The following is a 26,073-nucleotide window of genomic DNA, read 5'->3' as shown; positions in this document are numbered from 1 at the left end:
TGTATTAAATCAAACTTCATTTCCTCAACACAAAACCTCAGCCACTATTTTCTCTAGCATTCCTAAGGCAATGTCAATCTTGGACATTAACAATGCTCACTTTATTCATTGACTCTACTGTCCTCTATCTTGTTCATATCAGCTCCTTTTGGTCCGTTTTGTAATTATTATTTTGCTGTCTTTTCACTTATTACAGAATACTGTATAATCCTACTGGAAATGCAGGCTACCAGCTTAGTACTCTCTGTGTGCTAGTTAATGGAACTATAATTTTAATTTTAAGACAGTTAAATGATTTGTTTTGCATATTAACTTTGGATAATGCAACATAAATCTTCATAGAATCTAACTAAAATTGTCACTTCATGAGATAAAGTATGACTACTGATCCAGTGAGTATCTTTTGTTCGTTGTCTTTTCATTACAGTTTAAGGGAACAGCATCAATTTCCAAATAGATTGTATGAAAATGTTACACACAGAAAACTACAATCTGACACATGATACAAACCATTTAACAACACAATGTATAAACCAGAAATACGATCTGTATTATTAAATATGTTGGAAGACATGCAAACTCGAAATTGAAGATAAAGAAAGAGGAAAATGCTATCAGCACAATGAGTACTATAAAGCCTCATAAATGAAAATAGTGGCTAATTAAACATATAATTAAAAAAAAACTACATAAAAATTCCATGACACTAATCACACGACATAAATATTGTGCAAAATGAAACCTCTAATCGTATACCAAAAAATAAGATTCTGCTTAAAAGTGTTATTCAACAATCAACTATATTTTAGTATCTACATGAATAATTAAATAAAGATGATTTAATTATGCTATCATGCATGAATATTTACAACAAATAAGTTATTTATAATAGCAATTTGTACATGAGCTGGCATTTAAAGCAGTAGCCAAAAGCAAAAGCACTCAAAATATGTTAACATTTCATGCCTTCATGCCCCAACAAAGATTCATACACAATATGTACCTCAGCATCCTTGAAGCTGGAGCTGTTTTCCATATTAACAAAGTAGTAGTTTTGCCATTTCTCTAAGCTGTCCAGACTTTATCAGTTGTACACACTGAAACAAGTTTTCGTAAGGTCTGTCTTTCTCCATTCCTTTGTGATGGAGCCTATCTATCTTCTGAAAAAACTCTAAACTTTCATTCTTACTGGCAGATGAATACTTAAGATATAGAAGCCAAATGAAAATACAATACACTGAAACCAATAAAGCAACTTGAAAATGCCCCCTTCACCAAATGTATAAGAAGGAAAGTTTGAAAAATTAATTACAGTTCACTAACAGACATATACACAAGCACACTGGACAAAAAATTAGTCATGTCAAGGACTGGTCACACGAATACTATGTAGCCTACCAATCTAGGCTTGATAATGGCCTCACTTCAATGAGGAAGATAGTCTACAATTTTATTCAGGTATGCCATATACAGCTGAAACCACTCACTGATGATTGGACGCTATAGGCAATAAAATGTGGTTAAGTTGATGGCTATGTTTCACTCACTGTTCCATACTGTTCTATGGGGGACTGGGTGATGTAGCAGCCAGCATAGGTGCAATAAGATACCCGACTGTTTTGTCAAACTGGGAACACACGTGTGCAGCCCAGTGACCATGCCTGTTGTCATCTTGGAAAATGGAACTGTCCACAGAAATCTTCTCATGAACATATAGAAGAAAGGGCAACACTCGGTCGGCAAAAATGTAAACGTATACATGTCAGTCCATGTGCACAGTAACCTGAATGAGAGGGTCTAATTTGTGGTATTAAAAACGCCCACAGAACATCACAGAACAATCGTCAGCCTGAACTACAACTTCAAAAACTGCGGGTTTGAAAAAAACTGTGACTTGTCGGACTATTTTAGATGTCTCCAGTCAGCTAATATCCAGTTTCTGTCTTGTTCTACTGGAGACATGCAGCTGTGTGTGTCACTGTAAGCAATGGCCTTTTGGGAGATATCTTACACCAAACATTTGGTGCATGCAATCTCCTTTACAATGTTTGCTTGTAAACTGGTTGAGACAGACCAACATTCATGAGCAGCAGCAATTTCTGTCACGTTTGAAACCAACTGTCATTGACAAAGTGTGACACTCATTTCCAGTCACTGTCAGTTATAATCTTTTTATGGTCTCTGTGCTTACACTATGTTACGTTGTTGCAAGTGGTATGCCATTCCTTGCACACACATCGGTTAGTCCACTTCGATACACCAGCAGTTCAGGCAACCTCATTCAAACTGTGGTCACTGAAACATCCAAACATGATAGCTCATTTCTGCAATTCTACTGCATTTCCACATCAACATATCTAACTGCACTGATTTCATATTATTGACTGGCACATACAAATCAGTTCACTACCACAACTTTCGTCAGTGGTGGGAGGTCACATGACAGCCTGACACCAGTTCTACACATCTCCATTGCTCCAAAGTGACAGTGAACTCTTAAAACAGCCTGACTAAAATTTTGTCCAGTGTCCTTACTCTATAACAGGAAAACTGCTGGAGCTTAATTAATAAATAGACCTACTGTTTTATCCCCCCCTCCCCTCCATTAATTTCAATATTTTGTTCACTTTACACCCACCTATAATGCAGGCACTTTGTTATTCCTATGGGTTCTTTCGCATGTACACAGCACTACAGTTCAATTTTCTACCAATCTGATCGTTCTGTACTTTTGAAGTCCTTGTCATGGTTGTCTACATAGCTAATTTTAATGGGGGCAATGAAGCCCTTCCACCATAAACTGAAAAGTATTCATTTAATGCACACGATACATTAGCCACTGTTTCCTGTACAACAGTCCAGCAAATAATATCATACATCAAATTTAGAAAACAAAAAGAATTTCCATTCTTTTTTATCCTTAGAGACAAGACATGCTTATTGTCTCTCATTATTTTAGAATTCCTTGAGTTTAATATGTCTTGTAGCCATAAAATTTCTATTTCATGAACTCGGTGAAGTCCTTAACTCAGAAACTAATAATTTCTCGTACAATATACCCATGTGACACATTATAAGTTGCAAAGGAGTTTCAATAATCAATAAGAACGCTTTTATGATTTTGCAGGCAATTTTAAACAAAACAGCCATTATTCAATTTATTTTATCTGTATTCTCTGTGGTCATCAGGGAAATAACATTTAGGCAGTTCAAGTACAGTTTGTATGGTCTTGGCGCTGATAGAGCATTAACTAATTCTTTGCACTTTTCAATTTATCAGAAAGAAGAGAAAAGATAAACCAACCTAACACACGCAGTATTTCAATAGTTATATTGCTGAATAACAAATCAATATTGTTGTATAAACAACACACAAAGTTAACAACTCTTTATGAAGTATTGACACTACGATACTACTAATTCATGAATATGTCCTAACAAGATACTGCTCTCCACCATAAAATAGCTGTTGCAGTTTATATTTATCTCGCCCAATAATATTTGCAACAAAGTGAAATTTACAGTGTAATTCACTTATTTCTAAAGAAGCTGTCTTTGGTAAGTAACTGAAAGGGATCTTCATTGAAATTTTTCTCCCACTGCAATCGGGACACGACAGCAGTGGATGTAAATGGGATGTAAATGTAAGCCTAAATAAGCTCCTCTCCCTCCTTTCACTGAACTTCTCAGCATGCAGTGTTTAGCTGAGTCCAGAATTTTCGCTTTCTCTGTTGCCCCTCTTCAACGAGAAATGCTGATGATTTGTGTCCCACATTTCTAACACTCAGGATCATAAATTACCTTCACACTTTCCTATCTTTTTAATTCTTTAGTTGAAAATAATTTCAAATTAAAACTTTATAAGGAAAATAGAGGAATGAAATAAATAAAAAGTCAGATAAGAGATTTTCCATAGAAAAGTAGGATTTTTAATAATGTGCAAAAAAATCACATTACTCATCCACAGACACCAAGAAAGCATTTATGCACTGAAGCCACTGAACCAAACAATAACATTTAACTTTCCCAGCTTTTTTCCAACACCATATCATCATAACACACATTTAAAATCACCTTATCATAATAATGTGATAGTGGCAACATGTATTTTCAGAAAAGACAATTACAATTAACACATTCATTATGCCATAAAGTTCTGTTTTACAATTTTTTACTTTTTGTACTTAAATTTTCTGTAACTGACAATTTTGGAAAAATAGAAAAGAAGATTAAGAAAGGTGAGTCAAGCAAAAGATAATGCACTGTGTAGATATATGTAAATCTGAAGTTACTAATGTAGCTGGAAGTTTTTAAAGCAATAATTTTATCCTAGTAAACCTGCAGCACTTAAAATGTTAATTTTACCACAGAGTCTGAATATATAGTAAACCAGTCACCTGCTACAATAACAAAATCTGTTGGCATAAAGAATAACATGCCTTCATCTGTTACGATCCAAATATTACTATAAGTTAAGTACTGTGCAGTTTCATATGTTTTGCATATTAAAATCCTTCACAGGCCTTGTACAAATATTATATATTGTTACAGTCAGTGTACAGAACAGCCACATAAAAACAACTGTACTACCTGTGGTAGACTGAAACATCTGAAAGTAAACACAATGACACAACAAATATTTTTTCACATGTCCTATTTGCCAACAAATCTGACTTGATTTGAAAGCTAAGCTGCTTCATGTTAGTGCCCACCACCATTGGTCTATGCAAAATGCAGATAAACAACTGTGGCTCTATGCAACTCAATGGTTTATTGCAATATTATAAATAGTGTGTAGTGTACTTGGTTCAATGTAGCTTAGCAACTGCTTGTAAGCAATCAAGACAATTTCGGTGATTTCTGTTTTATGGACATTGGATAATGGTCCAAGGCCTAGTTTTCTGCCTGATGCTACATCCTGCAATGCTGGAAATATCAGCAGAAGCTATAATGACTCAGAAAACAGTTAAAATCTCAAACAAGCTCAGTAAGTTGAACTGTTTATACATATCAAAATAATTTGTTTGTGATGTAATCAGACCGCTGTCTAAGATTGCAGTTATGGAGCATCTTTTAGGTAGAGTTGTGTTGTTTGCTTTATTTAGTGCTAAGGTCCAAGCTTGTCTAAATTCAAATCTTTTTCTTTACTGTTGAAGTTTGTGATTTTGAATTTCTATGGCCTCTCTATCTCTGTACATTATAGCTTAGATTGGACAGAAATATGCCTTGGACCATGGCTTAACGCCCATAAAATAAAAATCACCAAGGACACAAATGCCAGATGTGTGAGTCTGTACTGTATGAAAAGACAATTTTACCACTAATAAAACAAATAGTGCAACAAATAACATGAAAAAACTGCAGTTTATTTGACTTCCTCATGTAAATAACATCAGTTACTATAGAACATTAATGGTTTCTGGCTTTTCTTTTGTAAATAGGAAATTGTTCTACTAACAAGGAAACATCAGCAACTCAGCCTCATATTTTAAGGAGAAAGATGCACAAGTGCAGGACATCAAGCCCCAACAATTGATCCTGCATGAAAATCAGGGCCATTATTCTGATAGCATGCAGTTACGATATTCTGACACTACAGCTTTTAAACACATGTGCATACCACTTGTATTCACTCACTCTGCCCCACTGCACCCACTTCATGCCCAAGCATGAGGTGCTGTAGAGTGGAGTGGGTACGATTTTGTATTTATAATGACACTGAACTGCAACTGATACTGGAGCACCTCCAGGAGTAGTACGGAATGACAGCCAAACTGCAACAGTTACACTTCAAAGAATGAACATGATTGATAAGCATCATTATGTGTGGCTGTTCGATTATCTTTTATACAAGGCAAATGAAAGCTTCTGAGGCTTATTTGTGTTATTATTTATGCCTTTCAATTTCATTGCAGAAATCATAGGCAACTTCACAGAGGAAGATGTGGTGGATACAGAACAAAATAGTGCACTGATGTTTGCTGTTTATTTACTAAGAGGATGGAGATGATGGCAATGAGGCTGCACTTTCACCACAGTCACATTCATTGAACAGCATCACTGGTACAATGGGACAGGGAAGTGAAAATGATGAAGTAAGCAATGAAGCCTGCTTTGATGTAATATTGTTGGACACCACTTTGCCCCTGTCGATAAAGAAGAGTATATGATATAAGCTAATGCCTTTTGGAACAGTGGAAAGAAGAGGAATCTGTCTTTCAGGATTACCGAGAGGAACTTTAAATTGTTAAATCAAAAAAGTGATCTGTTAATCTGGAGCAGGTACCTTGAAAACCACGGGACACATCAACAAAAACTTTCCACGGTCAACACAATCTGTTTAGACAAATCTAACCACACATTCAGAAACAAAGATGACAATCAACAACATTAATATACAGCAGTGGTATGTTCAGCTATAAGAGAAGTGGTGCTAAAAAAGTTGAAAACATCTGTTGGGTGGGTGGGTGTACACCTTCAAGAAAAAACATAGTATTGTGTTGAAAAAAAAAATAGGACGTGTGCTATTTCCTCCATAAAATATGAGGTCAAATTGGTGATGTTTTTTCATAAGCAATAACAAAAAAATGTATTAATAAATATGATTTCAGTGTGAACAAGAAGAATGGCAGTATTCACAATTCAAAATAAATGTTAAATTAATTGCAAAGATAGCAAAAATTACATGTGACTTGCAAGCTGTCATTATAATGAATCGGCACACACATAGGCATATGGGAGAACAATAGGATGACTTTGCACAAATGTGTGCCATACCACTCCCTTCTCAAAATGAAATAAGGCTCAGTTCACAGTACGATACAACAAATGAGAATATTTTTTACCTTTGAAATATCTGTAAATGTGTAGTGCTAATGACTGTGATGAATGCTTGTACAGTGCAGAGTTGTGCTTTATTATTATGGATCTGCATGGGACAACTGGTAGTGAGAGAGTGCGACTCTATATTAACATACAGTCCACATCTCTAGAGAAGTGCATAAAAGGATACCGAGCTTAATGTCCTCATATAACAGCCAGATATCCATCAAAGTGTTTTACGGTCTCTGGAATTCTGTTAATCTGGTCAAATTCTGTTACTGATCACGTTTTCAGTCATGGGGGTGTGGGTATCAAACCAGGTAGTTACTGGCTAGTTTCACATAAATGGAAGCTTACATAGAAATTAATAGACAGACACAATGATGAGGCTGTACGATTCCCTCTCAAATAAATGTACAAAATTTTCATATTTTTAATGTGATACTTTCTACTCATCTAATATGGTTCAGAATACTTCTGTGCAATATGAAGGACAGCCTTTCTCATTCACTTGAAAAAGCTCAGAGCGAGCTAACACAGACATTCACAAGTGACAATGCTTCACGTGTGCTTCAGAATGCCCATCTGAATACTAATGATAAACCAACATGAAGGAAAGTTACATGAATTAACAAATGCTCAAGTATTGACTGAAAATGTTGAAAAATACAAGAATTTAAGGGGCCAGCACTGGCAATTTATAACAAAATTTCATCAATGAGCCTAAAAAATGGGGTACATCAACATGATGATTCATGAGTACTGCAATTATATTATAAATGTTAGCTAAGCGTAACAGAATTTAGTATGTATACAGGTGCACCAAAGTACTATGTACAAATAATGGTTCACAACAAAAGGAAATTTACAACTGCTGATCAAAGAAAAAGTATGAAGCAAATTCTAAGCTGGAATACCTAAGCAGGCATTTTGAGAGTACTGATACTAAACATTTTTGTGAATAACTCTTTACAATGTTTGTGTACGAGTTTCTGTGAACAGTCAGTGTCTATAAAATTTCCCTGGGTGAGTGGCTTCATCACAGTGTACAACAATTCACTGTTTTAACTACTAATTTCACACCATTTCATGATTATAATCTGATTAAAATTACTTTGTAAATGGTGATGTGGTGGGGGGAGGGCAATGTTGCCAGCGTGCTGCCAGCCGAGCTACACAAAGTGCTACGTGCACCTACAAAACAGGCAACACAGAGAGGACATGGTGCCCAATAGAAAACTACAACCAATGGCAGCTGGTCCCTATCACTCGACTAGCTGAAATGTCAATCATAAAGTAATTTTAATAGGAGTGTATACAGCTAACAGAATTTTACTGTAATGTTTTGCAAATACTTTTCGATAAATTGAACATCATATGTACTTGTGTGTGTGTGTGTGTGTGTGTGTGTGTGTGTGTGTGTGGGGGGGGGGGGGGGGGGGACATACATTAAATAATGAAGCTGTAGTCTCAAAACTTAGCATAAAACAAATATTTCAGGATGGGTTGGAAACCACACAGAGTTTAGACTGCAGATTGCACAGACCAGAGAGGAACAGAGAAGGCGAGGAATACCATAACCCAGATAAAGAGAGACTCAATTTTGAATACTCACTCGCCTTTTCCACCTCGGGTATACGCATCTCTTTTGGCCTCTTTCTCTTTGGATCTAAAAAAAAATTGTCAAATAATGAATAAATAATTCTAAACAGCATAAGGCTATAAACCATACAACTGAATATAAACTTCAATTTTTCATACTGAAATGAAAACAATATTGAGCGAACAGAGATAATTTGGTACCACTTCTCATTTATCTATATTTTCACAGTAGAAGTCGGTTGGGAATTAATACTGATAACAAGGATAGGAAGTTACAGTGCTTATCACTGGTATCATCATCATCATCATCATCATCATCATCATCATGACAACACAGTGCATGAATAATAACATTCAACAGCAATTTAAAAAATCTCAGTGCTCATACCACATCAACAATTACCTTCTTTTATATAAAAATTATTTACAAAAGCCATAAAAGAGTATAAAACAGTAGAGACTCATAAAGCATCATTTATAAATATATTAAATTGTAAGCCCACACAACACTCAACGTACAAGACCACACAGGAGTACTGCTGAGGTAATGCACACAGAGCAAATGTCGGGAAATCTAGTTGTGGAACATGAAAAATCTGCACTAATAACTACCCTCAAGGGACTAGATCACACTCTGTCTCAACAACAAATAAAAAACAATTACTTGTGGCAAATATAACCATAACAGGAAAATAATGATGTTATTAATCTCTAACGAGTCAAATAAATGCTCAACAGAGGGAAAAGTGACTGTTAACATTACTACAGAGCAATTATTATAATCTGTGTGCATTGCATCGGCACAGTTGAACAGTACAAAAGTACTTAACACTGTTAAAAATCTGCACTACAATGGCTTTAAAAATTTCTCTTAAAATGCATAATAAGTGAACAACAATGTATAAAATGTTATTTTCATTACAAAATCACATCACTTAAAAAATAAAGAATTTTCTTCTCAGTAAACAATCTACATTAATGTATCAAACATGTTAGAGATTTGAGCACAATGTCACATTTCTCTATTATGACAAAAGCAGAAGTCAGCGAACTAATGTGGGCAAATTTTTGAAGAAACATGTTCGCTTGGAGCTCGATATTCTTTTCTTTATCACAAATGCAGAGATTAGGACCTTACTTTCTTGTTTTTGGATAAAATCTAAAATAACCAACAAGCTTATATCACTGCCAGAAATGAAAAGAGTACTTTCTCTTAAACAATATTTTCAGTTTCTTCTCTTAAATATCACGTAAGGAGTCCTTTGAGAAACGCCTTACAAGATGACAAACATATTATGAAGCCCTTCACTTTTCATTTGCACTACTTCATGGAAGACAAATTCCCAAATAGCAAAATAGCACTGATAAACATGTGCGTGTGAACAAATTTTTATATCTAAAACCTAACAGACCCTCTGAGGAAAAGTAAACAAAAATTCATGTGACTAAATAGGCTTCAATATACATATACCATCTTTCAAACCTCTGAATGCAAAGCTTTATGTCTCACTGTAACACAGTTCTTCTGGAAACAAGAGAAATTCCCTCACCACTGTGTTTTCCATCAATTTCTGCTTAACGGCACTGATAAATGGGTTCTGCAGCAGCTAACTTTAAATAATACTCTGTTGATACAAATTAATTTAGCAAGGTAATAAAATCCTGAAGACTGGATGTGGGAGTGTGTCCATCAATATCGATTCATGTACAAATTTAGGTATTTATGCAACATATTTCCAGCTGCAGGAAACAAAAGAACTCCAATTTCTGGAATTCGGTAGTATGCTTAGAATCAAAGTAAAAGCATATGTCAACAATAACAAATGTCTTAAAATGCTTCAATAACATGGTGCCTCTAGCAGGAAAGCATCATGATGTTTAATATAATGTAAATTGGAAAGGTCCATGACACATACCCACAAGAAATTTAAAGTTATTGCCTGGAGAGTAAAGTTAAAGCAAACAACTGAAAAAGAAATCAGGGCTCCTTGCTGTTTCTATTTCACTGATTAACATCTAGTTCCAGAAATTCACCTGGATACTAAACAGAAAAATTGTCAAAAAGTTTCATTTAATATACCACAGTATATTGTTCTGTGCCAGTTTCTGTACAGCATAATACACCAAATGTATATTCAAGGTAAGTTGTGACTTCTGTTGTTTTACATCTGGGAAATCATTATTCAAGATATTTGGAACACTACTCATAAAAATAAAGCAAATGTTTAACACTATGACCATCTGCTGGAATGAAAGACTAGCAGAAAAATAAAACTTGACAATCTGGGAAGTTAGGAACTAAAAAAAATACAGAAACGGTGCAACAAAATAGTTATATTGGGAACACAATATGCCACATTTTCAACTAATGTAATGGCAAGGAGCTTATTAACAAAGAAATGAGCTGTCCACATCCACAACAGAAACACAATTAAGCAAAAATATCACGTGGTCGAGCTTCTGGAGGCTGGCTCTGCTGTTGTGTAAGAATACGGCCACCTTCCACAGGGCTGTAATAGAAAGACATTTCATCGAATTCTGATGCAGTGGCATGGGGTGCTACGTCAGTGTACAGAGCATAATGCTCAGCTTCTGTAAGTTCAGGCTGCCCAGTTAGGGGAATGAATATGACATCCTCTTCAGGTCGCGAAGGGGAAGGAGATGATTGCCGTTGAGCAGACCCTTCACGTGACCTACCACCAGTACTATCTTTACGGTTTTTCTTTTTTGAGAAAAGCTTCTGGAAAAGTGTTGGCTTGGCTGAGCGAGGTTCAGCTGGTAGGGGTTGGTCTGTTGGAGGAGGTGACGCAGGGGGAGAGGCAGAACTAGGTATTTGTGGGACAGATGCATGCACCTGCTGCTGCAGCTGTGGTGGTGGTGGGTGATCAGGACGCCCCGGTGGAGATTTCCTACTACGTTTCGGTGGCAGGGGTGGCAGACGTTCAGAACCTGCGTCTGGTGTTACTGGTGGTGGTACATCACGTTTTCCATGTGGAGGAGGGACAGGGGCAATGGAAATGAGTGGAGGAACAACAGGTGCAGCTACGTCTTCGTATCGATCACGATCTGCTTCTAGCAAGTCTACAACGGGATTCTTCATAGCCATTTGCAGGGACGAATAGGTCTGTGTATCATCTTCAGGAAGGTTTTCTGTTGCAGCAACTACTGCTGCAAGTTCTGCTTCTGTCACTTCCATGGGTTCATCTGTAACTGTCTCTGGAGGGTGTCCAGAGTCACCACCAGATGGCATAAGCAACCGAGTACGCGTGTCAGAATAAATTTCATCAAGTTCTGCTACCTGTGATAAAAGTTCCTTAAGTGAACGACTCGTCTCTGTTTCTTGCTCAGCTTCAGGCTTAGCCTCCATGACTTCCCCGTCATTGTTGTCCTCCTTTAATGTATTTTCACCTTCAGGTTGTGTTTTCAACTCTTCTGAAACAACAGCAGAGCCTACGGTAACTGGTGATGTGGACGCCTGCACAGAAAGGGCAGTATTTGCTGGTTTTGGCACAGTTCTAATATTATTTGTAGGAACTGTGGATACCGCAATGCTCCCACCAGTCATCAAACTAGCACTGGCAGAGAGAATGTCTGAAAATACTCTATAGTCAGCTTTTCCCTGGCGTAAGGACCGGCGCAGAGCCCAGAACGACGGCCTACCTGATTCCAAAGGTATCAATTCAAAGGGCAGGGGCTCGGATGTAGCACCATCACTGGGTCGACGTAACTGGATGTGAGCCCGTACAGGTCGGTCAACATCGAGTGTGCGGTAACGTGGCGTTCGGAGGCAGATTGCAACTTGCTTGTGGACTTGCGTCGGCTGGAACTCACCAAATCCTTCCCACATAACCTGTCCACCCTGCTCCTCAAAAAAACGTACTTGGATATCCTCTGAAAACAAACAAAGAAAAATAGAGGTAAATGTTCTAATTACATTCCCACAGTAAACAATATTTAATATCCATTACACCTGTGCCGCCTGTACACATTTGCTGTATGTTTAGATGACACTAACACGATAATGAAAAACTTCAAATGTATACTGTACATACTACAGTTCCAGTTGTTAAAACACGCAGGCTTCCATTTTAAAAAAAGCCCCACTCAGACTGGAAAAACACTGAAGACATTACTAATTTCCTTTACACAACAACAATATATTAGATTCACTGAGTTATCCAGACTCAACTGAGTAGGAAGCAAAGTTTCATATGCAAAGCTTACTGACAAATAATTTGATTTATCAAACGTGTTAACAAATGTTTGTTCCTGTTAATTCTATGTGGCTTAGTTTTCATTTGTTTCATACTTTTATTGTATACCTCATTCTGCTAATCATCTATTATTGTTATTTATCATTATTTTGTTATGATTCTAGTATCTGACACTTTCTGGCACATTAAAACCGTGTGCCAGACCGAGATTCGAACTAGACACTTATATCTTTTGTGGACAAGCTACCCAACAATGACTTACGACCTGTCCTAACAGTTTTACTTCTGCCAGTACCTCATCTCCTACCTTCCATACCTCACAGAAGCTCTCCTACGAAACTTGGAAATACTAGCACGCCTGGAAGAAAGGATATTGCAGATACATGGCTTAGCCACAGCCTGGAAGATATTTCCAGAATGATATTTTCACTCTGCACTCTGATAGAGCACTTGCCGACGAAAGGCAAAGGTCCTAAGTTTGAGTCTTCATCCAGCACACAGTTTCCTTTGGTCAGGAAGTTTCATATCAGCACACGCTCCACTGCTTAGTGAAAATATCATTCCAAAAAACATCCCCTAGGTTGCGGCTAAGCCACGTATCCACAATACCCTTTCTTCCAGGAGGGTTAGTTTTGCAATTTTCGCAGGAGACTATCTGTGAAGTGTGGAAGGTAGGAGATGAGGTACTGGTGAAAGTAATGTTGTGAGAACAGGTCATGAGTTGTGCTTGGATAGGTCATCAGTAGAGTGCTTGCCTGCAAAAGGCAAAGGTCCAGAATTCAAGTCTCAGTCTGACACACAGTTTTAATCTGCCCGGAAGTTTCATATCAGCGCACACTCCACTAGTATGTATTTTCTTCTCGTGTAGTAATTCAAGTTTCTCCATATACAGTACTGTTGTAATTCCATTTTATTATGTTTGAACATATTTCTACAAAAGAAAGCTACACACAAAGACATTATGTTCACATATTAATATACGAAGGGAACGAGAAGAAATGGAAGACAATACAATTTCAAACCGACTGATATTTCCAAAATCCATAACACAATGACAAAAGTAAAGAAGCCAATTTATGATATGTGATGAAAATTAGGATGTCAAATATCAAAAAAGTATCTATACAATGGACAGAAATAGTATGTATTAATAAAATCAAATATTACATTTCACGTTAATCACAACTGTCATTTTGTTTTCTCTGATCATATTATTTATCTGGTTTTCTTGAAAGCCAATCACTAAAATTTTAGTGTGTTTCAGATTTAGTAATCTAATAAAACAGATGTTGAGTGATGGTTACTCAAAAGAAGAACATGGTTATTAAACCAAAACACTTTTCATGGACTTGTTTTACGCAACTTCAACAGTACAACAACCGCTGATGATGTTTTGTTGCCAATTACAAAATTATTAAAAAAACCTTTTTTATGTTTTGTTTGTAGCTCACCTCTGTTACATCATTTTATAACAGACAAGAGTTAAGTGCATACACTATCTGATAAAAAGAATCTCGACAGCCCTACATCAGAACCAGACCACTAGATGTCATGAAAAGCAGACCTGTCAATACAAAATAAGGCAGGAGGTATTGTATTGCCAGTAGAGAACTGTAACAGACGGATGGGCTGATCAGGAGAGCTCAGCGACTTGAATGTGGACTGGTCATTGAACATCACCTGAGTAACAAATTCTCCAGGGACATCTGGTATGATTAATTTGCCTTGAGACATATGAGTCTCAAATTTATCTACAATAATGATAATAGGCTTAAGGTGTGAACTGAAGTTTTTGTTAGAGAGGGCATTGGACTATGGTAGTCTGTGCAGCTGTGTTATCTATACTGCTATGGTGGTGTAATGGCTAACGCATCTGCCTAGTAAGCAGGAGATACGGGTTCAAGTCCCAGCTGTGACACAAATTTTAATTCATTTCTTCAGCTTTCATCTTCAGGGACACTTCAACCTGTCTAAAACTGCCCCAGCTGACTGGCTGACTGTTGGAGATGTGATGTAAAATCAAGACCAGGCAGACATCACATATTGATGGACAGGGACTGTCAAAGCATTGTGGATAGTGGTTGTAAAAAAATCACATGATATCACTTGTGCTCCCAGCAGTCTAGCTACCACAACGACTGTGCGTAGGGATCTAAAAGGAGTAGGTTCCTGCTGTCAAGCTGCTCCTCATAAGACACAAGACTTGTGTAGTCAATGCTAAGCGACACATGAGGTGATAAAAAAGTGATGCCTCTTGTCAGCAGCTGACTGGAAATGAGAAAATTGGAGTGACGAATCATGCTATACCCAGTGGCAATATGATGCAAGGGTTTGGGTTTGGCGAATGCTTGGAGAACTTTACCTGCCATCATGAGTAGCCCCAACAATAAAGTACTGTGGTGTTGTAGTGGTTAGTGTGTGGTCCCCTGGTTGTACTTAAGGAAACACATAATGCAAAAGGATATCAACACATCTTACAAAATTTTGTACTGCATATGGTAGAGAAACATTATAGAGATAGTGACCAACTGTGTCAACATGACAATGCACGCTGCCATACATCAGTATTTGTGAAGCAATGGTTTGTTGACAGCAGCATTACTGAAGTGGATTGGCCTGTCCAGTCATGATCCGAACCAAATGAAACACCTTTGGGATGTGTTAGAATGTTGACTTCAATTAAGACCCCAGTGTCCAGCTTCATTACCTTCTCTGGTTTTGGTTTTTTAGGCAGCCACTCTTTCATAGACATTCAGAAACCTCTTCAAAATGTCCGCCCCCCCCCTCCCCCCCCCCCACCCCCTCCAGGTGAAGGATGGCATCAGAGAGAAGAATGGGCACACCCCATATTAGTGGCTACTAATAAGTGTTCCGATACTTTTGATCAGAAAGTGTACTTTAGCCTTTTCTTCTTAATTTCCCTTTGAAAAACACTTCTGCTTTCAGCAAATTTCAGAGAATACTAACAATGTAGAATAAATAATGCAATTAAAATAATTTCAAATTTGAACTACAAATAAGTTAAGCCAGGTTAACTACAGGTTTGCACATATACCTTTGGCAACCTTCTCACAGAGAAGAATAATCTCTTTTCCACCAGCCACCGTTGCAGTACAGTCACTCAGTTTGCAGATAACTAGGTCAGACATCGCCTCTGTAAAAAGAGAGAGATTCTCTGGAGTACAAAAGTGGTAATATAATGCATACACTGCAAAATTATGTCATTAAAAGAAAACTACTCAAGTGCCAGAAATCTGCCCACAACAGCCACTTTGAGATAAATCCTTTTTTGAGCTAGAGTACACACGTACACACACACACACACACACACACACACACACATTGTGTGTCCATTGCACAACAAGGGAGGCCAATTGTCAGAAGAGATCACATGTTCCGAGTTTCCTGCAAACACAATTCTATTGTGGTATAGATAAGATGTGCATCACAGTGTGAAGTGGTGTAGCAACTGGAAAATATGTATTCCAAAGATGAAGTATGTGGGACAGTGGGATTCTTGTGGGTGAAATGTCTAAATTGCACACTGCTTCTTTGTGAAATTGTGGTGGTACATTGATCAAATGCAATTTTATGTCCAGCTGTAGTGAAATTGTGTCAACAATTTGACCAAGGCCGCATAGATGTGGGAAGCCCAGATTTTGCGCCATGTTATTTCCATCTTTTTAGTAAGATGGAAGAACATCTTTCCAATGCGCACAACAGTTCCTGAATAGCTCCATAACCAAGTAGCAGGTATCTATCACTGAGGAACTGAACATTTTAACTGTTGTTTACAGTCACTTGGTGACTACATTGAAAAACAGTGTCACATATCTGTGTCACTTTGAAGTGTAGTGAAACATTCAACAGAAGTTATTTGGGCTGCCCTAATAATATGTAAGTCCCCTCGTATATGTGCTCAGCTCAAAAAAAGGATTTGTCCGAGAGCTAGCAAAGTTTTCATTCTTTTTTTCTGTGTCTGCTGATGACTCAACACTTCTACTATTTGGTGAGTTGTTGCCTTTACTCCTATGGTATTTACATTCTGCCAGAACTTTCTGCACCAGAATTCAAAGAAAATAAATAAAGAAAGGCAGTAATGAAATAGAAAGCTAAGCAATAGACAAGAAATGATAAGCACACAAGGAGGCACCAAAGTTAGAATAGTCAAACCTATCTCTACAAAAACCTGTAAAAGCATAAACAGTTAGTCTATACCACATAGAACAAATTTCCAGGATGGCCCATTTTTTACTATGAAATATCATAATGAACAACAGTCTCATGTAATCAAAATTCAAGGAAAACAAACTTTGTTTATAAGTTAAATCATTTAACTTGTACATCCTGCTAGCCTGCAGATATTTTCTTCAGGTTGTTCAAACAGTGATATTAGGAAAACCATATCAAACACAAACTTCATTAAAAAAGCTGTAAATCTATGAGACACCACTGGTAACCATTACTTATTTCAGGAGGCAAAATATTTAGTATTACTGATAAGATGATGATAATGATGATGATTATGAGTTTAAAGGGACTTATTTCTTCCATTTCATGAGCGAAACACGTAAAATGGTAAAAAGCGAAAAAAATTGTGATTGGCTGCTTCAACTACATAAGTAAGTCAAAGAGTTGAAAAAGGGTATGACAGTAGTTGTAACATGAAAGGTAAAATAAAACAGAGCTAACCCAGACAGCATCTTGCACAAGATGGTCTAAATGCATAATGATGTGAATGGGGGAAGAAAGTAACCTGCGACAGCATGAGGGGTTCCCAGTCGCAGGTGGAGCCCCCCCCCCCCCCCTTTTCAACCACCCTTGACACTAAAAGTGGAGCAACATCATAGTTTAGTGTAAAATCCACTCTCCCTCAGGAAATGCAGCAATGAGATAGTGTCTGTCTCATCATCTGCAAGCATCTGAGGTAGTGAGGTACGCAAGCTGAAAGTGTGCTGCAAATCAGCCAGCAGGGCGCACTCAACAAGAATACTGGCTATCGTCAGTAGACTACCGCAGCTGAAGTGAGGAGGAGTCTCCCGACACAGAAGGAACTCATGGGTGAGTCTCGTGTGGTCGATGTGTAGTCGGCACAACACAATGGCATCATTCCAAGAGGCCTGGAAAGATGTATGCCACTGCTTCTCGTGTCCCCTTGCAAGTGCAAAAGCATAACCAAACCTGTTGTTAACTTTCAATCCATCCATGTAAATGCATACCGAATTAGAATAATCGTGGAGGATTGAACGAAACAGGTGTCAGAGAAGGATAGGATCTGCATCCTTCTTAGGGCCACAAAAGAGGTCCATCTGTATCACAGGACAGGGTACAGACCACAGGGGGTGTTGAGAGGAAGCTCTAGAAACACAGACTAAATGAGGCTGTTGGAGTATTGAGTTGGATGCCAGCTGGTCTACCCAGTTTTGGCCAATGTGCAAACAGTCTGAAATGTTGGTAATGGAACAGAGTTGAGGGATGTGGGTGAGTAGGGATGTGACAAATTGTGACTGTGTAATTTGTCAGAAGCTGTTGTCGTCCAACCCACAGTGGTAGGACACCGGCTTCTACCAGGAGGCTGTCAACAGGACATACAGAAGGCCCCCATTGCCAACAGCACGTCAATGTGGTGAACAGGATCCAGCAAGCTCGGTACAGATAGTGCTGCCAACCCATAGGCAACACATCCCTAGTCGAAGCCTGATAAAATCAGTACTTTGTAAAATCTCAGGAGAACTCTGCAGTTCACGCTCCACGAGGAGTTACTAAGAAAATAGAGAGCATTTATCTTCTTCATGCAAGCTGTCAGTGACACATAGCAGCCAGTTAGCTTGTTGCCAAATAAAATGCCAAGGAATTGAAAAATTTCAATAACTTCAAGTAACTGGTCACCAAGGTAAATTTCTGGGTGTGGATATGTGACAAAGCAAGCTGGGATAATTTTAATTCCCCTCTTGTATTGCCATCTGCCTTCTTAATTTTTTTTTTTTTTTTTTTTTTTGCCCCCCCCCCCCCCCCTTGACAAATTACCATTAAGAAACGTATTATCTTCATTTTCATAAATGGGAAAGGTTGGCCCTCAGTTTTAAATAATATAAAACCAAGTCTAATTTTGTGCTTACTTTTATGTATGTAATTGATTTTCTAATTTATTTTGTCTATTCCTAGTTAGTATCTTTTGTTATAAGATGAAATCAGTAATTGTTTCTTAACTTAAATTCTATTGTTGACTTATAAACGAATATAAATTCTGTACTCATTATAAACACTTGGAGGGACAACTAAATGTATTCTTAAAGGATCCATTTGGCTCTATTTGAAAACATATTAGCAAAGCCAGCTCTTAATTAATTACAAAGTAATGTTCAGTTTCATCAAAAGTACTGTCTGCGCAACTATATTTGTTAATTTCATGATTTAAACAAATAATATGGCTTAACCCTTATAGGAGATGAAACTGTTAAAAAAGACACAATTTTTTGATGTATGCAGTTAATTGAATGAGTTAAGTTTTAATTGTAATTTCTGTAAATTACACATCAAACAATGAGTAGTTTCAGTGCCTATTATTGTGAGGATATATAAGGGCCCGATTTTTGGTCACAAAACAGTCAGTTCACAGCTGAATTTCAGACAAGAAACCTGTAATGCTTAGATCAATAACAATGCATCAACTTAACAATTAAAAAAGTGTAACACAATTAAGCCATGTGTTAAAACAATGACAGTGTCTGTCCCATACATACCTTTTTCTTCTTCAAGAACTGTGAAATGTGTGATTAGGCTTTTACTGCTCGTAGATGTTCAACAGTAAATCATTGTAGCAGTATGTGGATGTTTGTCTGCAAACTATTAATGAGGCTTTTCAAAAGTTAAACAATAGTGCACTGCCCATATAATTGTGTATTATTGGGGGGTTTGTGAACAGCGAAAGTAAAGAACTGTGAAATGCAAATGTGCACCTGTTGGCTACATCATCTAAAGTAGTCAGTGTCTGACTTCCACCCCCAATTTTTCAGCAACGCAGTACATCGACACCGAGGACCAATAATGAGAAAATAAAGCAGGCGAGCATCACAGGTGCACAGTCCAGAGTCGGTAAAAGTGAACAGCTTATGATTTTGCAGGCATAGTATGGGCAAAGATCGTCCACAGACACTGACAGAGAGACAGTGGGGCCCCACTGCATTTACAATACCATTGATGGCTATAACGAACAGCATTATGCTCACAACCGATCCCTGAGTGACTCCTGTTTCCTGCACATATTGGTTGCTGACAGTCGATCGTATATGGATCCAGGAAAGTCAGATTCTGGGTGCAAATGGGTAAACTACTCTGGAAGCGTAAACTACTCTGGAAGTGTAAACTACTCTGGAAGCGCTGGCAGAAGCAGAGCTGTGGGAACAGGTTGAGTAACTCGGCTGGTAGAGCACTTGCCCGTGAAAGGCACAGGTACTGAGTTAGGTATGGCACAAAGTTTTAATCTGCCAGGAAGTTTCACATCAGCGCACACTCTGCTGCAGAGTGAAAATTTCCTTCTGGAAACAACCCCAAGCTGTGGCAAAGCCATGTCTCTACAACATCCTTTCTTCCAGGAGTGCTAGTTCAGCAAGTTTTGCAGGAGAGCTTCTGTGAAATTTGGAAGGTAGAAGACAAGGTACTGGTGGAAGCAGAGGTTCAGGGATGGGTCAGGAGTCTTGCTTGGGTAGCTCAGTTGGCAGAGCACCTGCTTGTGACATAGTGTCGCCACCCAACAGAAGATTATGGGCATTAAAGAACCCCAATAAGAGGAAGGAGGGAGGTGGTTGTTCCACTAACTCTTAACAGCTTGTGATATTGGAAAGGTCTGTCTGCAGGTAGATAACATTACATATTTTCATCGGAACTGACAAGTAGACACCAACGGCCATGGCCACTAGTGCAGTGGTAAGGGGCACCTGTTCACTGAAAGTATCGCAGTGTATGAGGGTACAGACACCACTGGATGCTCTCGACATTAACACAGTTGGTACACTAGGGTTATTTTCAGAGGAGGGACATGTATTGCTGTAAACCATGTTCCCTGAAGTGCTATGCCAATTAAATGATGGAGTTTGGTCAGATGGCAATAGTAGCCATTACAGTTACACTGAAGGAGAGCTGGAGTCAGGTCTGAGAAAGTAGTCAACGGAAAAGATGGGTGTTATTACTTTGCTACCAGGTCATAGTTCAACTGATTGTGTGATCCATCATCAGTATGCATAGACTTGACCTCTGCAGGTATGGGGATCGGAACACCTGAAGCCTCAGAAAGTAGTTTATCTCTTTGCTTATCCTTATTATCCTAGTGAGACTTCAATTTCTGTGTACTTTTTCCCATTTTATCTTCCGTGAGCGAATAGGACTGTACCTTTTAGTCAGCATGCAGCCTGTGGCTGCTGGTTCCTGAGAGGGTCACCTTGGCAGGTGTCCTCATCCCTGACAATGTGAGAGGATGGAGTGGGAACCACAATGTTATAGGTGTGGGGGCGAGAGAGCTGACATTCACTCCTCCAACTGTAGGGCAGGCTCTGGAATAGGACAACGGCCAGGTGGTGTCAAGAGGGACCTTATCATGTGAGGTATAGGCTGTGACACAATAGTTGCATAATTTGAGACCGTATCAACTGGATGAAGTCTTTCAGTCGGAGGAAGCCTTTCTAATTTTTTCTTTGCATCTTGATAAGACAGGCAGTCAAGCTTTTTATACTCTTGGATTTTCTTCTACCCCTTGGACACTGAGCATTGCGGTGAACAGGGAGGTGTAGTTCCAAGCAGTTGAAACTTTGAGGGGGTTTGTCACAAGGGTTGCTCTCATGGGACATTCATCCACATGGCCCACAGATATCCTCATCAGAACAGTGAGAGGAAAATAAGGCCTGACATCATGCCTATAAATCATGACCCTAACCTCTTCAGGCAAAATGTTGCCTTCAAAGGCAAGGATAAAAGCTCCAGTGTCCACTTTATTATCCTTGGGTCCCCTCTGGATTGGGCAAACTAAATGGACTCCACGCCACACCAGATTAGTATGCAGCTCTCCACCAATTTGTAATGTTAGGTCATGATGGACGATAAAACCATAAATTTTACTGAGCTTGTTATGAGGAGAAATTGAGACTGGTGTGTGTCATATCTTGACAGAGGCTTGAAGTGCCTGTGATTGGTTGGCGCGCAATGTTTTGATCAGCGAACATCCCATTCTCATCTTCCTTATTTCAGCAACCTATCCAAACCGATCTTCAATATTTTTAACCAAAAAGGTGACTTCATTGTAATGAAAGATCCACCACCAGCTCAGGAACAAAACAAGAACTCAGCAAACTGTTCACTTCCATTTCTCTTTACCTGGTTCTCATCTTGAGGCATAATCAAAGACAGAAATGCCAGAGGGTTGTAAACTCTGCATCAATATCGCTGCTCCTGGCCATCGTTAAGTTTGATCTTTTTCACTGCGGATATTCACCCTGATGCCACTCACTGGAATTGGACACTCTCCCCATGGGCCACCCAGCCAAGGCAAAGGCATCTGGCACAGTAGCCGCTGCCCATAGTCCTTGTACCCCTAAGTGGATAGGTACCCACTCTTTGGCTGTCACAGCGAGGTTACACCTCAGGCACCGGCAGGGCAATCGCTGCATTGTCAGGGGCTACCACCAAGAGGTACAGGAGAGCAGCACCCCATCATGATGGACTGGCTACTGCGTTGGATTTCAGGTGCAAAGATAGATCCACTTGATTGGTAGGTGTAAAAGATAACAGTGCACAGTGGAGAGTTGATGCATCACAGAAAGGCTTCTTTCCCCAAATGGCCTGCACTTCTGTAAAATTTGGAAAGTGGTGGTCAAACCCACAATGGGGATCAGAATGGTAAAAGCCAAAAAAGGTGAGGAAAAAGTGTTTAAAAAAAAGCGAAAAGAGTGAAAACCTTTAGAAGTCCAAAGAATAGTCAAAATAGCAAAGTAACAACGTGACCAAATAAAAATATTCCTACTAGTCACCTCTAACGACAGCAAGGATGGCTGCGGGTCTATCCTAGTCCCTGACACCACAGGGAGGAGTATTACCAATAAGACATATATCAAAGTATGAGACACTATCCTAATTGTCGGAACTACTAGTTGCTTCCTTAGGGAGGAGAGGACAGTTATCGGAAGGTAAAAAAGAAAGGGCACATGTCTCATACCTCAGACGTCTTATGCTGTGTGGCAAGATCAGAATGATTGCTATATTGTTGGCAATATGAAATTATTGATTCACAAGTTTAATTTCCACTGCCGGCCTGTTTGCTGGACACTGAGTGCTATTTTGTGCAACTATGTCACTGGTACTCGAAAACAGAGGGGATGGGCGGACCATCTACCAAAGGAAGGAGACAGACATAGCCAGCATCCAGAATCAAATTCACTTGTAAGTAGCAGCATGTCACCAACAAGACCTTAAAGTCTGCTGAATTATTGACAATATGATTAATGAAGTATGCTGAATAACACAAGCTGGTTGGATACTTGGAAAGATATTTTTTATCATGTAATGGAATCCCAGGTCTTAGTTCTGCCACAGTACGAAGTCACATCAAGTGTTTGGTAATTAATAAAAAGGTTTTGATGTAAGGTGGTAAAAAGAGATCCTCCTCCTCCTCCTCCTCCTCCTCCTCCTCATGTAAATGTTTTTGTTCAAAGACTGGATAACACCTTAATATCCGAAAAAGAAAACAAACAACTGTTATGTAAACCACCTACATGTGAGAAAAATATAACAAGCATTTGGAAATACTTGGGTAAACCAGAGTCAAATGGGTGCCAATTTCAGGACTACTAATTCAGTCTATCTAATTAGAAATGTCACACAACTGTTTTGCATATAACAGACTATCAGGCTCTGAAGAACCATATTATAGAAGACAATTGCCAAAATATATGTTAGAAGGAAAACAACGCCGAACCTGTCTTACATTTATTAATATAAACTTTACTGAAATGTCTATGTGAAAACTGAATGTACTATACAGGATTTTTTACAACTTTCAGAATACGAGAGTACACTCAAATACAAAAACTCTCAAATTTTTAAAGCGTCTTACAGCTGTTCAACATGCCTTAAAGGGATAGATAGATAGATAAGAGATCATGAGAGAGAGCTTAGGTGCATTTAGATACCACTGAATAATACAAGAGTCATGCAATGGAAGTTCAACATTAAGACGATTATGGATGTCTCAACGAAAGTGAAGTACAGAGCTGCTATATTACAAAATGAAATCATCAATGTATTCTAGTAATTCTGACATAAACCACTGTGGCAGCATATCCATGAACAAATCAGTAACAGTATTTCCAGCAAACAAAGTACTTCATAGACTTCAAAACAGGGCATAATGCACAAAAGTATACATCAAGGAAATCAAGGATGTGATGCGCACACGCATGAGGGTTTTAAATGCTTCAAATGAATACAATGTAGTGATGGTAATGTTGTATTTGAAATGAAGCTTCATCCATATCCATCTCCATCAACATGCAACTGAAAGTCTGTGAAAGGCAAAAACTGAATCTAAAAATCCTTCGTTAATACTTCTTACACATATTATACCTTCTACAAGGAAGATACTTGACAATCCAGTATTCCACAGCGTATAAGCAGCTAATCTTTCAGAATTCGTCATATGAATAATGAACTGTTTTGCCCAAAGGATCTTCTAGCCGATATTGGCATAAAACCACTACAAGTGACTCTCACAAGGCTAACTGAATGACACAAAATGTACTCCGTGTTCTAAAACTATTCATTTCTGTCATTATGATCTGCATCTACATCGCAGAAGGAAATCAGAATCAAAACTTGCTGACTGATATGTAATGTCTGATGCTCTCTTGTGAGTGATGTGGAACCCTTGAAGACAATGGATCCTTATAAACCAAAGTCTATAAATTCAAAAATAAACAATTGATAGGTGTTGAAATGTGTCTTGGTGAGCACAAGATTGAAGAGTTGTGCTTTCCAGAAGGCACATTACCTAAAACAAAATTACACTGAAGAGCCAAAGAAACTGGTATAGGCATGCATATTCAAATACAGATATATGTAAACAGGCAGAATTTGGTACTGCGGTTGATAACACCTATATAAAACAGCAAGTGTCTGGCAGTTGTTAGATCGGTTACTGCTGCTACAATGGCAGGTTATCAATATTCATTTGAGTTTGAACGTGGTACTATACTTGGCACTCAAGTGATGGGACACAGCATCTCCGATGTAATGATGAAGTGGGGATTTTCCCTTATGACCATTTCACTAGTGTACCATGAATATCAGGAATCCAGTAAAACATTAAATCTCCAACATCACTGCAGACAGAAAAAGACCCTGTGAGAATGGGACTAACAAGACTGAAGAGAATCATTCAACATGACAGAAGTGCAACCCTTTCACAAATTGCTGCATATTTCAATGCTGGGTTATCAACATGTGTCAGTGTATGAACTGGTCAATGAAATATCATCAATACGGGCTTTCGGAGCTGAAGGCCCACTCGTGTACCCTTGATGACTGCACGACAACAAGTTTTAAGCCTCGCCTGAGCCCGCCCGTCAACACCGACATTCGACTGTTGATGACTGGAAACATGTTGCCTGGTCGGACAAATCTCATTTCAAATTGTATTGAGCATATGGACACGTATGGGTATGGAGACAACCTCGTGAATCCATGGACCCTGAATGTCAGCAGGGGACTGTTCAAGCTGGTGGAGGCTCTGTAATGGTGTGGGGTGTGTGCAGTTGGAGTGATATGGAATCCCTGATACGTATAGATATAACTCTGACAGATGACATGTATGTAGGCATCCTGTCTGATCTCCTGCATCGATTCATATCCATTGTGCATTCTAATGGACTTGTGCAGTTCCAGCAGGACAATGTGACATTCCACACGTCCAAAATTGCTACAGTGTGGCTCCAGGAACACTACTCTGAGTTTAAACAGTTCTGCTGGCTGCCAAACTCCCCAGGCATGAACATTATTGAGCGTATCTGGGATCCCTTGCAATGCACTGTTCAGAAGAAATCTCCAGCCCCTTGTACTTTTACGGATTTATGGATGGCCCAGCAGGATTCTTCATGTCAATTCTCTCCAGCTTTACTTCAGACATTAGCCTTATCTATGCCACATTGTGTTGCAGCACTTCTGCGTGACCCTACATGATATTAGGGAGGTGTACCAGTTGTTTTTTGGCCATTCAGTGTATATGGAGCAACAAAACTGAGCATTCTCTGATCAGAGCAAACCTGTGTTAGTAAGCTCTAAACATTGTGGAAGTTAGTCTACATCTAAATCCATGTACACATGTACTTCATATCAATATTAGCAATTTTCTATCATATTTCATTCGCCTAGAAAGGAAAACTGGTTCCCTGTA

The 26,073-nt window shown here is 38.6% G+C and overlaps 1 protein-coding gene across 2 annotated transcripts in view; it reads right to left on the bottom strand.

Moving 5' to 3' along the window:
- Positions 1–26,073, bottom strand: part of LOC126416025 (embryonic polarity protein dorsal-like) — a 98,182-nt gene that overhangs the window by 49,309 nt on the left and 22,800 nt on the right. For both annotated transcript variants that reach the window (XM_050083476.1, XM_050083475.1), the window contains exons 6-8: positions 15,694–15,792; positions 12,085–12,315; positions 8,438–8,491 (exon numbers count right to left, since the gene is read on the bottom strand). In XM_050083476.1, coding sequence (XP_049939433.1) covers positions 8,438–8,491; positions 12,085–12,315; positions 15,694–15,792 — 384 coding nt within the window. The remainder of the gene's footprint in view (positions 1–8,437; positions 8,492–12,084; positions 12,316–15,693; positions 15,793–26,073) is intronic.

This window comes from Schistocerca serialis, chromosome 8 (assembly GCF_023864345.2).
Source record: "Schistocerca serialis cubense isolate TAMUIC-IGC-003099 chromosome 8, iqSchSeri2.2, whole genome shotgun sequence".
NCBI classification, from domain to species: domain Eukaryota; kingdom Metazoa; phylum Arthropoda; class Insecta; order Orthoptera; family Acrididae; genus Schistocerca; species Schistocerca serialis.
Note: the sequence above shows the minus strand (reverse complement) of the source record. Positions and strands in the feature narration are given on the sequence as shown.